Source organism: Carassius gibelio, chromosome A11 (assembly GCF_023724105.1).
Source record: "Carassius gibelio isolate Cgi1373 ecotype wild population from Czech Republic chromosome A11, carGib1.2-hapl.c, whole genome shotgun sequence".
Classification (NCBI taxonomy): domain Eukaryota; kingdom Metazoa; phylum Chordata; class Actinopteri; order Cypriniformes; family Cyprinidae; genus Carassius; species Carassius gibelio.
Window position 1 is genome coordinate 20,510,774 of NC_068381.1, and position 15,358 is coordinate 20,526,131.

A 15,358-nucleotide genomic window follows, 5' to 3' on the forward strand; every position below is an offset into this window, starting at 1 on the left:
CTTATTAAACTTTTTTGAATAATCTATATTAAAATATGAAAATCAAGCATTTACAAAAAAAACAAACATTCTCTTTGCAATAAACATTAAAAGATTAGATCAAACAGCACAAAATGCAATTAAGAAAAATGTTAAATTAAGAAATGTTTGATGTGAATTAACAATTATATCAGATAATTAAGATAATGTCATATACAGTGGGCCAGAAGTGTTATACATATTATTAACCTTTTTAAAAATAAAAAAAGGTTAGGAAAGGAGGGTTTTTTTTCGCTTTTTTTTTTTTGGCTAGTTTAGATATCAGACCAATCGAACAACACACCATCTAAATAATGGGAGTCACTCATCGCCACCTACTGGCGTAACTGTATCCTGCACACTGACAGTCCGGACAAAAGTAAATCAGTCAAAAGTGCACTATAATATAAAACAGTTTTTGATATAGAATGGTTTAAATTGATATCAATATTAGTAGTTGTAGTAGTAGTATTTATTTAGGCAATTATTATTATTTATTTTTTTGCATGGATGGATGGATGGATATACGATGTGGTATAAACCGTAGGGTTACACGTTCATATGTATGGTGGCGTTCACACAATGTCCTGTTCACTGGAGCTCGGGGGGGTTTATGGGCGTCCCGTTCACCCTGGTACTGATGACTGAAGATAGCGTTACTTAGCGCTTCACACTCCCACGCGCACACTGAAATCATCATAAGGTTAATGTGACCATGAGCGAGTTTACTGGCAAGCGGGGTGAAATTACAGAGGTATGTTTAATAAATAACATTTTTAAATGTTTAAATTAATAAATAACCACAACTTATTCTACCTGCGTTTCTTCTTTTGATTTGTTATTTTTGTTTTATGTCTAATGAAGCGTGTGGAGCTGCATGTGTTTTATGTACCCGATGAACAGTTTGATCGGAGGCTGAATAAAGTATCAGCTGGAGCTGTGGACACTTTCATCTCCGCTGGATTTATCAGGTCAGTCGCGGAGTTTGTCTACTGAGAGTCACGGTTTACACTTGTGGTTATTCTTGAAAAAGTTAATTGTTAAAAAAAAAAAAGAATAATAATAAAATAAACTCAATATTAAACCGTAAGCAAACCTACACAATTACCAAAACACTATTTTAACCAGAAAATTAAGAAAAAAATTAATATATGGCGGTGTGGTTTTATTTATCAGATTAACAGATATTATATGATATTGACTTTTTACATAAGTAAAATAATGAATTAAATAGAATTCACATAACAATGGCCTAAATTAACTTGGTGTTTACGAAAGCAACAACAAAAAAATCATAATAATACTGCAGCATTTGTGTAATTTTACTAAGATATAGTTCCATAAATATGAAACAGAATGGTTTCATATTTCTAGAAAAGTATAATCCACAAATAAATTTAAAGAGATCATAGTAATTCTACCTCCATAGCCTTACTCATTTTATTCACATGTGACTATGTCTGATCTCAGTGCTTTTTGTTTTTAGAGTTGATTCAGATGTGAGTCTGTCTGATCTCAGATCTGATCTGGGAACATTTCTTGGGCTGGACAGAATCGCAGATAGATACGTTTTCTTAAAATGTGTTGGCAGAAGTTTGGCACTGGTGAGTAGCTATCATTGCAGAATAATAAAGTTGGTTACCTAAAATTGCTGTAAGTGTACAGCCAAATGCTGGTGTTTTTTTGTTTTTTGCATTACATTAAATCAAGCACATGGTGTGACGATGATGAGTATGGTAATTAAAAGTTTGATTAGACACAGGACATAAATACAATGATTCATTTTCAGTAAAAGACAATCTACGACTGGAAAATTTGAGACAATTATGTAGACAGATGTGTGTGTGATGCATAATCACCCTTGAGTAGCATGGAAAATGTAAAGCTAAAATAAATGCCTCTTTTTTTTTCATTTGATCTCAGGTTAAATTCAGACAAGAGGGAGAACTGACAGTAAAATCCTTCACTCCACCATTTGTAAGTGCTTGTGAAATAAGTGAGATCTAAGTTTAGTTATATTTGGTGATTTATGCTGATTCATGCTTGTGATTTATTGTTTATGCCTTGTTTTCTGGACCCCTCTAGGCTCCTTTTCCTGAGCTCTACATTTTACCCATGGGAGAGAATGACAGTTGTCTTTGCTCTAGCTCTCTGACCGCTGATACTTTAATTAGCAACACTGACAATCACAGTCACGATTTGCCCAGACCAACGTGTGTGCCTGGCAACATAAAAGAGCCCATTAAATTCCCCTCAATCAATAAAGGACCTCAGCAGTCTGTCCTAAGGCAGGATGCAGAGGAGGATGAGAGTGATGAAGACACAGGATCCACTGACACTCCTCATCTAACACACAGTACGCAAGATCAGATTGGGCCTGTACACAAACAATCCGGTATGAAATGCTAAGAACATAAGCCCAGCTGCACCAGCTGTGTGCAAAACAACTTAGATTTCATGTAAAGGGACACTAAATTACACCATATACTGCTAACGATTTTTGCGTTGCACCATTCAATTTAGTTCAGCAGTTCTGCATACAAATTAAATATGAATGAAATCTTTAAAATGGGAGTAACGGTTAGAATAGAATAACTGATTGGCTGAATTGCACAAGTAAGCTCATTTTATCTGGTAAACTTCCATCTTTTACATTTACACTTGTTTACATTATAAGAGTGGCATAGTGGCTCTTCAAAACTACGTGTCCTAAACAGTGATACCTCTGTGTGCATAGGTAAAATAATATTATAATTAATCAATGTAATTTATTATGTTTTTCTTTGTATCAATATACATTTATAGATCCTTATTACTGTTAATTATGATTACTAAATGTTATTTACATATAAAAAATACCTATTGTTATTCATGATTAATTAAAATATTTTAATTGTTAATATCATATTACAATTTAATGTTTAGGCAAAATAAGTTACAATCAAGTATAATAAAAAAAATAATAAATATATAATATATATATATATATATATATATATATATATATATATATATATATATATGTCACACCCTCAGCTCGTTCCCTCAGCCCCAGTCACCATTGCCAGTCACCATCCACTCAATCTCCCATGCACCGCCCACGTGAACCGTCACCTGAATACTAATTACCTGCACCTGCACCAGCAATCACCACACCCTTTAAATACTCACCTCACTCACTCACTCACCGGCTGGAATCAAGATTGCATGGACACTCTTTGTGGATCTTCTGCCTGCTCCTTGTGGACCGTAATTGTGACTCTGTGGAGATTCAGACACAGCGATTAAGGGAAGTGACTCTTTGTTGTACTGGCTTAGCTCTGCACCTGAACTCACCAGTGGATCAGTGCTTGAAGATTCACCATCTGTGACCACACTTACCTGCTCTGTTAAAGTGCTATGCTAATAAAGCTTCACGAAAATACTTACCCGTCTTCTCCTCTCCTTGTGTGGATGTGACAGGATTCCAGCCCCAAAAACAGAACTTCATATCTCCCATGGATGTTAACGCTGCAGCTCAGGGAGCTGCTCCGGACCCGTTCACCGAAATGGTGACTACCCTCCGCCAAGTACTACAGTCAGTTTCACCACCCACCGAAACCGGTGCTTCCGCCACCAACAGCACGCCCCTTGCACGTCCCACGTGCTATACGGGTGAACCGAGTGGGTGCAGTGGGTTTATTCTGCAGTGCTCACTGTTCGTCAACGCAAATACCTGTAAATTCCCCAATGAGGCCACCAAAGTCGCCTTTGTGATCTCTCTTCTCACCGGACGAGCGCTACAATGGGCAGAGGCTCTTTGGAGCTCCAACAGTCCAGTTCTATCCTCATTTGACGCCTTCGTCACTCACCTCCAGGAAGTGTTCGGGGTGGCTCTAACTCCTCTCTCAACCCATGATGAACTCTTAAATCTCCGGCAGGGAGCCGCTGAAATACACGACTACACTCTCCGTTTCCGAACATTAGCCGCCACCAGTGGTTGGAACCAAACTGCCCTACTAGCTGCGTACCGTAAAGGTTTAAAACCCCAGATCAGAAAGCAAATGGTCATTTACGACGATAATGTCAGTCTAGAAACATTCATTAGAAAGACAATAAATGTTGCTCAGCACCTCTCGGCTTGTGCCTCCCCGGCTTCATATGCCATCTCTCCATCGGCCAGAACGCCCTCGCCCCAACGAGACCAGGAGGAACCCATGATCACCGACTCCTACCGCCTAGATGCCTCTGAACGGAGACGCCGCATCCAGGAGCGGCTGTGTTTATACTGTGGCGAGGCCACTCACCTGATCCACGCCTGCCCAGTCCGTCCGCCTCGCCCAATGGTGAGTACAGTCTCAATTACCCCATCAGTATCTCACATACCTCATATCAAAGCCCAGATAACAATTAACTCACGTACTCTTTCCATCCATGTCCTGGTGGATTCCGGAGCCGCCAGCAACTTCATCTCATCTCACTTCGTAACCAAGCACCGTATTCCCATCATCCAGAATGAGACCACTTACCGTATCACAACCATCCAGGGATCACCATTAGGCGGTGGCAAAATAACTAGAAGGACACACGAGCTACAACTCGTTCTGCCCCACGGACACCGGGAACAACTGGCCCTCCTCGTACTTCCTCGCGCTACCGTTGACGTCGTCCTGGGTAGGCCGTGGCTGGCCCAACATAATCCACAAATCAACTGGAGCACAGGGGAAATCCAGGCATGGGACCCGGAATGCCAGAGTCACATTCACCGTTCACCAGTCCAGAGTTCACAGTCTGCGCCACCGCACCTTCAATTGCACTCCACCTCCATAGGAAGACCTGCCCTTTACTCCTCCTACTCCGATGTGTTCAGCAAGGAACAAGCCACCCGATTACCGCCTCATCGGCCCTGGGACTGTAGTATCGACCTGCTACCAGGTGCCAAGCTACCGCATGGGAAAATATATCCACTCTCCCGTCCTGAGCAGGTGGCGATGGAGGAATACATCCAGGAGGCTCTCGATCAGGGGTTCATCAGGCCATCCACATCTCCAGCTGCATCCAGTTTTTTCTTCGTCCCCAAGAAGGATGGCGGACTTCGACCATGCATCGACTATCGGGTGCTAAATGACGCCACCGTCAAGTTCGCCTACCCGTTACCACTCGTTCCGGCGGCTCTGGAGGAACTGCGCGAAGCCAAGGTGTTCACCAAACTCGACCTCCGCAGTGCCTACAACCTGATCCGTATCCGAGAGGGAGACGAGTGGAAGACTGCCTTCATCACCCCTGCCGGGCACTACGAATATCAGGTTATGCCCTATGGGCTTGCTAACAGTCCATCCATCTTCCAGAGTTTCATGAACGAAATATTCCGTGATTATCTCCACCAATTCGTCATTGTCTACATAGACGATATCCTGATCTACTCCCGGAACATAGAAGAACACCAAACCCATGTCTGCCACGTTTTACAACGACTCCGAGACCATCACCTCTACCTAAAAGCTGAGAAGTGCGAGTTTCACTGCACTACTGTCTCCTTCCTCGGGTACGTGATCTCTGCAGAGGGAGTTCAGATGGAGTCTGCCAAGGTGGATGCTGTGGCCAACTGGGCGGAGCCCACAACGGTGAAAGAACTCCAGCGTTTCCTTGGCTTTGCCAATTTCTACCGACGCTTTATCAAGAACTACAGCCTGCACTCGGCTCCTCTAACATCCCTCCTAAAAGGAGGTCAGCGCCAGCTGCGCTGGACACCCCAAGCTCGAGAGGCCTTCAGCCATCTTAAACACCTCTTCACCTCAGCACCCATTCTTCGACATCCTGACCCGTCCAAGCCTTTCGTCGTAGAGGTTGATGCGGCCAATCACGGCATTGGAGCCGTGTTATCCCAGTGGTCTGGTGAACCTTGCTCACTCCATCCGTGTGCGTACTTCTCTAGGAAACTCTCTCCTGCCGAATGCAATTATGGTATCGGAGACCGTGAGTTGTTGGCCATTAAACTCGCCCTTGAGGAGTGGCGGCACTGGCTAGAGGGAGCCCAGTTTCCATTCACTGTTGTCACCGACCACAAAAATCTCCAATATCTGCAGAACGCCAAAAGACTCAATGCTCGCCAGGCTCGTTGGTCACTCTTTTTTGCTTGCTTCTTTGCTCGCCCGGTCACAAGAACACAAAAGCAGATGCCCTGTCCCGTATGTACTCACCAGAACCAGACACCAACGAGCCTGATTCGATTCTGCCACCCTCCGTTTTCCTCGCGCCCATCCTCTGGCAGATCGACGAGGGAATTCGAGCCGCCACCCTCGAGGAGCCTGCACCTCCGGAGGTTCCCACGGGTCTTATGTACGTGCCCACAAGCCAGCGACTCCCTCTACTGGAAAGTGCGCACACGTCACCTGGCTCAGGACACCCTGGCAGCAGGCGAACCCTCTCGCTCATCCAGCAGAAGTACTGGTGGCCAAACATGGTTCGTGACGTTACCCGGTACATCCTCGGATGCTCGGTCTGCGCCGTTACCACCACGCCTCGTCAACTTCCCGTGGGTAAATTAGAACCACTGCCCATTCCTCGCCGACCCTGGACCCATCTAGGGGTGGATTTCGCCACTGACCTTCCCCCCTCACGGGGGTACACTACCATTCTGGTTGTTGTAGATCGTTTTTCTAAATCCTGCAAACTAATCCCTTTAAAAGGTCTTCCCACAGCGTTCGAGACCGCCGAAGCCCTCTTCACCAACGTGTTCCGGAATTATGGCACACCAGAGGACATTGTATCGGACAGAGGTCCTCAGTTTATTTCCAGGGTCTGGCGAGCGTTTTTCCAACTCCTCGGGACATCCGTCAGTTTATCTTCTGGATATCATCCTCAGACCAACGGCCAGACCGAGCGGAAGATTCAAGAAATCTCACGGTACCTCCGTACTTACTGCTCCCAACACCAGGATACCTGGAGCCAGTATCTGCCGTGGGCTGAGTATGCCCAAAACTCCCTTCGCCAAACCACTACAGGCTTAACCCCTTTTCAATGTGTTTTAGGCTATCAACCACCGCTGTTTCCCTGGTCAGGAGAAGTCTCTGAGGTGCCCGCGGTAGATCACTGGTTCCAGGAGAGCGAGAGGGTGTGGGACTCAGCTCACATCCATCTCCAACGGGCAGTTCGGAGGCATACAGAGACCGCTAACCGCCGCAGATCGCCTAATCCCGTCTATCTACCTGGAGACAAGGTTTGGCTCTCCACTCGGGATATCCGCCTCCGACTGCCCTGCAAAAAGCTGAGTCCCCGCTACATAGGGCCGTTCACCATCCATTCCCAGATAAATCCCGTCAACTACCGCCTGGACCTACCACCACACTACCGGATTTCACCCACGTTTCACGTCTCACTGTTAAAACGTCACACTGATCCAGTTTCTCCTTCCTCCACAGAACCGGAACCGCCTCCCCCTCCAAACCAACCCGAGATCCTCGGAGACAACATCTACCAGGTCCAAGAGATCCTCGACTCCCGGCGGCGGAACGGCCACCTGGAGTACCTCATAGATTGGGAGGGGTTCGGTCCCGAAGAGAGGTCATGGGTACCACGCAATGACATCCTGGATCCGGCTCTCCTCGAAGAGTTCCACCGACAACACCCGGACCGCCCGGCTCCCAGAGGTCGTGGTCGTCCCCATCGCCGCTCTAGGGTGCCTGGAGTCACCCGTGGGGGGGGGGGGGGGGTAGTGTCACACCCTCAGCTCGTTCCCTCAGCCCCAGTCACCATTGCCAGTCACCATCCACTCAATCTCCCATGCACCGCCCACGTGAACCGTCACCTGAATACTAATTACCTGCACCTGCACCAGCAATCACCACACCCTTTAAATACTCACCTCACTCACTCACTCACCGGCTGGAATCAAGATTGCATGGACACTCTTTGTGGATCTTCTGCCTGCTCCTTGTGGACCGTAATTGTGACTCTGTGGAGATTCAGACACAGCGATTAAGGGAAGTGACTCTTTGTTGTACTGGCTTAGCTCTGCACCTGAACTCACCAGTGGATCAGTGCTTGAAGATTCACCATCTGTGACCACACTTACCTGCTCTGTTAAAGTGCTATGCTAATAAAGCTTCACGAAAATACTTACCCGTCTTCCCCTCTCCTTGTGTGGATGTGACAATATATATATATATATATGAAATACAATGCAGTTAGTCTGTTAATCTTATTGTAAATGTTCATTCATGTCAAACAAATGCAAGATACGAAATATTGACAAAATATTTTATGTAATGTACAAATCTTGCGTTTTTCATTTTTCAATGCAGACAGACATCCTGCTAAGCAGGGAGGCTTTTCTCAAGTAGAAATGAATACAGCTCCAAAAAAGAAACATTGTTTTAAAAGAAAAAACAGAAACTCTGGAGCTACGGAGTCATTTGAGGATTCTCATGGACTGGCAAGGTAACCTGATTTTTTTTTGCTTTTATAGTTGTGTAGTGACTGAGAATTGTTAACCATTTATTGGGTATACACTTTTATCTGTATTAGATCTGTAATGGAATATCTAATTGCATTCAATGACCTATATTATACATTTAGGAAATTTAACCGTTGTCTGACACTGAAATCAAGCAAAGAAAAGACAGATGATATGGTAAGAGATAAACTTATTAGTCTCAAATTACATCTGATACATCCAATGGATCTTTAATAAGCCATTCTGGTTTTGTACAGAATGCAGTGTTGTTGTAGTCTCAACATTTTTACATAGACCCACATTCCTGTGGAATGTTTCTGAAGGTTTAGTAAATATTTTCCAGACAAAACAGGAAGTAATGTACCTGTAAATGGCCCATCCTCATAAAGACAACATGAGGTTTATTGGCCAAGAAAAATTCCTCTTGCAGCTGGAGGTTGAAGAGTGTTCTGGACATTGTTGTAAGAAGCTTTTATGTGTTTTCACAGGTTCTTATGTGTAGACCAACCTCTCCACTCCCAGCAGAGAGAAGTTCTCCACTGTCTGTCTATTCCCTTGAACTTTACACACAACAAACAACCACTAGTAAGGCGGTTACTAATTAGCAGTTACTGTCCTAACGAATGCTGTTGTTATTCTTGCTCTTGAATTTTATATTAAACATTTCATGCTTTCAGAAAATGAACTGATAGAGGAAATCAAGCTTCTCAAAGGGCAAAGGAAGGAGCTTGAACAAACAAGGCAAGAGCTTTTGAAAAAGGGCAGAGAGCTTTTAGCTCTTAACAGACATCGCAGGAACCAAGGTATAAAGTCCTCTTCCATTAAACATATACACCAAAAGTATGTGCCTTCCAGGTTTTGCCATAGCATTTCAGTGAGGTTACGCCTGGACCTGATTTCATTACAGAACAATTATAATAAAATGCATGTATGTATGTATGTATGCATGCATGCATTTATGCATGAAGGTTCACCCGTAAAACCTAACCATTGAAGGAAAGGATGTGGAAAGGAATTTGTGCTCTGCATTTAAACCATCAATGTGCACACCCACAGCAGTGAGTAGTGAACAAACACGCACACACACTGTGAACACTCACCTGGAGCAGTGGGAAGCCATATCGATGCGGCAAGCAGTTGGGGGTTCGGTGCCTTGCTCAAGGTCTCACCTCAGTCATAGTTTTAAAGGAGGAAAGAGCACTGGAAATTCATTCCCCCCACCTACAATCCCTGCCGTACCTAAGACTCAAAACCATGACCTTTGAGTTACAAGTCCAGCTCTCTATACATTAGGCCACGACTGCCCTCAACATTAAAGGTCTTCTATGAGCCTAAACAGTTTGCAACAAGGCAGGTAACTCTGTTAAAAGGGTACTCCAAGGGACAGACAAGAAATCCAAAAACCGAGAGACATAAAACCAATCGTAATTTTCAGAATTGCAAATTAACAACTGGCAAGTCTTCACAATGTGACATTAAACAACAAGGCTTATATAGGCAGAGGTAAGGAGCAACTGGTGAAAACAATCAGGCATGATGATTCCTGGCAATGGGTTATGGGAAATGCAGTCCAGGATTGAGTGGCAAAGGTATGGTGCCCTCTAGTGGAAAAAAAATCCTTATCTAGTAAATCATGAAAGACTGGAAAAGTCATGTTAAAATTAATTAGTTAAAAACAGAAAATTTGTTAAAGAATCACTCTTTTAATCCATTATGAGAGTGGAAGTTCACTTTCAGTGTGCGCAAACTCATTTCACATGGTGGTGTGCACTGCCTTTTTTCAACTTTCTGAGCTGCTTTGCATCTGAAGATGCTGTATTTCAGGGCAATTCTAGCCAAATATCCACATCTGATGGTTAGAGAAGTCAGGACAGAGCGGATCAGGGGGTGGGATGGTGTGCCCGGTCCATGAAGATGAAAAAAAAAACAGAGATGAGGGCAAAGCAGAAAACCAAGGTGGCAGGAAGCCAGGGCGGAACCGGCAGAGCAGGAAGCCAGGTCGGCACAGAATATAACCAGAGCGGAGCATAAGACCACCATGGCAGAGCAGAGGGGACCGAAGATCCCCACAGTGGAGTAGATGGCCACCAGGATGGAGCTGAGGACCACTTTAGAGGTGCTGATGGCGCAGGTGACCACCAAGATGGCTCAGGCAGAACTGGAACTCACCACGGTAGATCTGAATGCGGAGCAGTCAGAACTGCAATAGAGAGCATAGAGAGGTTAGGAACAGCCCCTGTGGCCATAACAGGGCATTCAGAGAGTTCAGCAACAACTTTCACAGTTGTGTCAGGACAGTTTAAGATTTCAGAGACAGCCTCCATGACTGTTTCTGGAAAGCCTGAGAGCATAGTGATGGCCTCAAAGGCCATGACAGGATAGACTGAAGGTTCAGATATTGCCTCCATGGCCATAACCGGAATGACAATGTGTTGCAATCACGACCTCTGTGATTGAGATAGAGCAGACAGGACACTTACAGGCTGATGTCAACACAGGACTGAGCTCTGGGGCTTTAGTTAGCTCTGGAGTGGATTCATGGACTGAAGCAGGCTCTGGAGCAGACACATGGCCTGGAGATGGCTCTGGAGAAGATTCATGGACTGGAGAGAGCTCTGGAGAAGATTCATGGACTGGAGAGGGCTCTGGAGCAGACACATGGACTGGAGAGGGCTCTGGAGCAGACACATGGACTGGAGAGGGCTCCGGAGAAGATTCATGGACTGGAGAGGGCTCCGGAGAAGATTCATGGACTGGAGAGGGCTCCGGAGCAGATTCATGGACTGGAGAGGGCTCCGGAGCAGATTCATGGACTGGAGAGGGCTCTGGAGAAGACACATGGACTGGAGAGAGCTCTGGAGAAGATTAATGGACTGAAGAGAGCTCTGGAGCAGACACATGGACTGGAGAGGGCTCTGGAGCAGACGCATGGACTGGAGAGAGCTCTGGAGAAGACACATGGACTGGAGAGAGCTCTGGAGAAGACTCATAGACTGGAGAGAGCTCTGGAGAAGATTCATGGACTGGAGAGGGCTCTGGAGCAGACACGTGGACTGAAGCAGGCTCTGGAGAAGACACGTGGACTGGAGAGGGCTCTGGAGCAGACACGTGGACTGGAGAGGGCTCTGGAGCAGACACGTGGACTGAAGCAGGCTCTGGAGAAGACACGTGGACTGGAGAGGGCTCTGGAGAAGACACTCTGACTGGAGAGGGCTCTGGAGCAGACACGTGGACTGGAGCGGGCTCTGGAGCAGACACGTGGACTGGAGAGGGCTCTGGAGCAGACACATGGACTGGAGAGGGCTCTGGAGCAGACACATGGACTGGAGAGAGCTCTGGAGCAGACACATGGACTGGAGAGGGCTCTGGAGCAGACACATGGACTGGAGAGGGCTCTGGAGCAGACACATGGACTGGAGAGGGCTCTGGAGCAGACACATGGACTGGAGAGGGCTCTGGAGCAGATTCATGGACTTTACCATTCGCAACAGACCACGGAAAGGAGGAGTCCTCTGCACAGGTGTTGCAGACTGGAATTAAGCCACGCTATGCTGTTTTTTTTGACTAGCGGAGAACTGGCCCCCTCCCCAACTGAGCCAGGTTTCTGTCACCGATGCGAGTTTTGGTTCCTTGCCACTGTCGCCTTTGGCTTTCTTAGTTGGGGATGCTTGACTGATTGCACTATTGAAACTATTGGAAGAGACCTGAACTGGATAACGACATCACTGAATCATCAATTAACTGAATTTAGCTAAAAAAAATTACTCCGCTATTGTCTTCTTGCATTATTGACAAACTATTTTCCTGTTTGTCTCTGAAAAGCTGTTTTGATACAACCAGTATTTTATAAAGCGCTATACAAAAAAAGGGGACTTGACTTTGAGTGGGATCTGGATTGGATGCCACCACCTCAGAATTGTGTATAGCCCAGACAAGAAGATGGCGACCGCCATTACTGGAAGGGCAGCAGAAGATGGGAGAAGCTTTTTGAGGATTACTGCCACTTCCACCGACATCAGCGGCGGGTCCGCCACACTGGACATCGGTCTCGGTTGCCTGGAACTGCCTTACTAGCTTCAAGAGCAACATTCATGATGGCTGGGAACAATGGCATGAGACACTGGAGAATGGATGCCATCGCATGATGAGACTCTGGAGTGGCGGCCATGTTGTGAACAGGCTTTGGTGTGGGAACCACAGGACAGGAAGGTGCTGAAAGAACGAGATTAGCGACTGTTATCACTGGACATGCTGGTGACCAAGATGGACCAAGCTCCATAGCCACCAGTACTTGGTATGACTACTCACAGAACTAACAAACATATTCCTCTACCGACAGGTCTCCTTGTTGTAGCTGCAGTAACTGGTCCACCCATAATGGGTTTGGGTTTCATTTGGCTGCTGGATCTGTACATGGTGAAGTCTTTTGTTATATATTGCTCCGAGACTTGTAATGTTGGATATCCAAATGCAGGTTTTATTGGTATAATCCAGAAACGTAATCCAAAATACAGGCAACAGGTCAATACACAGGCAAGCAATCCAAATGAGCAACAAGGCAGGAAACTCACAAAGAAGGGACCAACAAGAAATACAAAAACCAAGAGAAATAAAACCAGGGAGAATGCTTAAAATTGTAGAGTAACAACTGGCAAGACTTAACAATGTGACAGAAATCACAGAAGCTGTGTCCGAAACCGCTCCCTATCCACTATATAGTGCACTATATTGGGTGTCAGTTATTTTGTAGCGCTGTCCGAATTCTGAGTGAGTAATTTCCTACATTCGTCCACTACTTTTTACCCACAATTCATTCTGATTTTGAGTGTACAACTCACTGAAGCACTATTTCCAACGATCCAATTATGAACATGTGTTTATTTTTTTTCTCAGTATTTTAATAGAATTTAATGAATATGAACATAAAAGCATAAAAATAAAAAAAACTATAATGTACCATCGATGAAACCACAAAGCTGCATGCTTCATGCATGTATATACAATATTTAGCAAAAAATTTGTCTCATTCCAACTAAAACATTGATTCTTAGAGTTGGAGAGTTTACTGTTGAATTTTAATGTTTTAAGACCTTTTGGGTTATTGTAGGATTTCAGGATCTCTTTAATCTGTCAGATTTTTGTGATTATGAAATGGGTATTAGGCTATAGTGTAAAAAAAAAGATTTTTATTTTTTTGTTTGCCTCTGAAGCACGCGACCGATGGAAGAGGCAATATTTTGATACTAAGAAGGCAACAACACTTCTGGAGGACACACTGAAGAGTGTACGCCTTGAACTTCACACCTTCTACAGTAAAATGCTACAACAAATCCAAGCCCGGGATGGTGCAAAACGACAAACAAAAACAAAGAAACATTCAAGCACAAAGTTAAAGGTAGTTTATAGTTCTTCATTATTTTTTTCAGTAAAATAATTGCCTATTCATGCTCTATTTATAGAACTCGTCCGCAGGGATGTAACTGTTCATTTCTTTCTTTCTAAATATAATATTTTGATTCATTAAAACAAAAACATTGTGCTTTGCCACTTACAGAATGAGTTGATAATACAGATTATGACAGAAAGCAGTGAAATTGATAATCTGAGGAAAAATGTGGATGATGCGAAAATTAAACTGGCCACAGAGATCAAGGTACTGAACAGACATGCACTGGTTAGTTCTTCTGGATTGTTTCAGCACTTGTGATGTTTTTTTTCTTTCTTTCTTTCATCTAGTTGAGAAAGCAAGCTGCCACAGAACTACAGGCCCTGAAAGCAGAACTGATGCAAAAGAGAGCTCAGTTATAAAGAAACACAGAATACATGTCTATGTGCTCAGCATTAGGTTTCTTAGAAATCAGATTTCTTTGTGGACAAAAGTTGTGATTCAGCTGATGAATTGACTAATGGTGCAAGGGTTTGTAAGCACCACAGCGTTTAAATATTTTGGAGAAACCAACCCATGGATGGTGGACCTATAGTTGATTGCATGTTAAGATGGGTTACGTGAGTATATTAATGCCTAAAAATGGTTTACTTCACTTTTAACATTGAACAAAAATCATTATTTTCAGAAATTATGTCCCGGAGAAATGAGCTGTCGATGAAAACCATATTACTTGATCTTATTAGGGTTTCTGCAGGTTTTATGAAGGTGAATGTAAGCCTTTTTAGAAACCTTTTTAACGAAAAAGTAAAGAAAATTTAAGGAACAAATTGAAAGGAATTGCAAAGTCTACCCATCTGGCCCAACGAAGGTATCTAATGGTGGCTGAAAGCTTCATGCATGTTCAGTGTTTTTGGTGTGCAAAGTGATTTAATTAAAAATACATTTTAATCTGGTTTCATTTTATCATGACCTCGAATTTAGATTTTAAAGCAAGTTGTTTGACCAATTTTTAATTATTATTATTCTCACACTTGATTATTCTAGTTAAACCTTTATATTTTACTTGTTCATTAGGAATCTATTTTGCTCAGAGTGTCTCGGCCGTTAAATGTATCATGCCAATTACATAGTTCAAAGAAAATTAATACAAGATATCAAATGCAAAAAAAGATGAATCTGAAAGTAAAAGATGGATACCTGATTTCAGAAAAATAAATAGTGTGGAATGTATAGACACCACACTACAGGCTCATCTAGCTACAGAATCGACCTGATCTTTTTGCAACATTTCCTAGGACCAAGACAAACATCCTCCAGATGCAGACAGGAACTAACAACTGAAATTTGCATTGATCAAGTCCTAGACATCGAGAGTTTACACGTTTTGGGGACAGATTATTTGGATGAAAGACACTTGGAAAGGGCACACCCCCTACAGTCAGGAAAAATATCTCTAAACTGTTAGAATCTTTATTAGCTTTTAGTTTATTTCCTGTAAGACTGAGACCATTGTACCA

The 15,358-nt window shown here is 43.9% G+C and overlaps 1 protein-coding gene across 1 annotated transcript; it reads left to right on the forward strand.

Moving 5' to 3' along the window:
- Positions 1-716: 716 nt before the first annotated feature.
- On the forward strand, positions 717-14,837 carry spata1 (spermatogenesis associated 1). Its single transcript, XM_052610372.1, has 12 exons — positions 717-772; positions 883-989; positions 1,505-1,622; positions 1,942-1,995; positions 2,104-2,413; positions 8,301-8,436; positions 8,575-8,629; positions 8,941-9,037; positions 9,130-9,255; positions 13,663-13,847; positions 14,007-14,105; positions 14,189-14,837. The coding sequence occupies exons 1-12, from the start codon at positions 734-736 to the stop codon at positions 14,258-14,260; spliced, it is 1,398 nt and encodes a 465-aa protein (XP_052466332.1). The 5' UTR covers positions 717-733; the 3' UTR covers positions 14,261-14,837.
- The last annotated feature ends 521 nt before the right edge of the window (positions 14,838-15,358 follow it).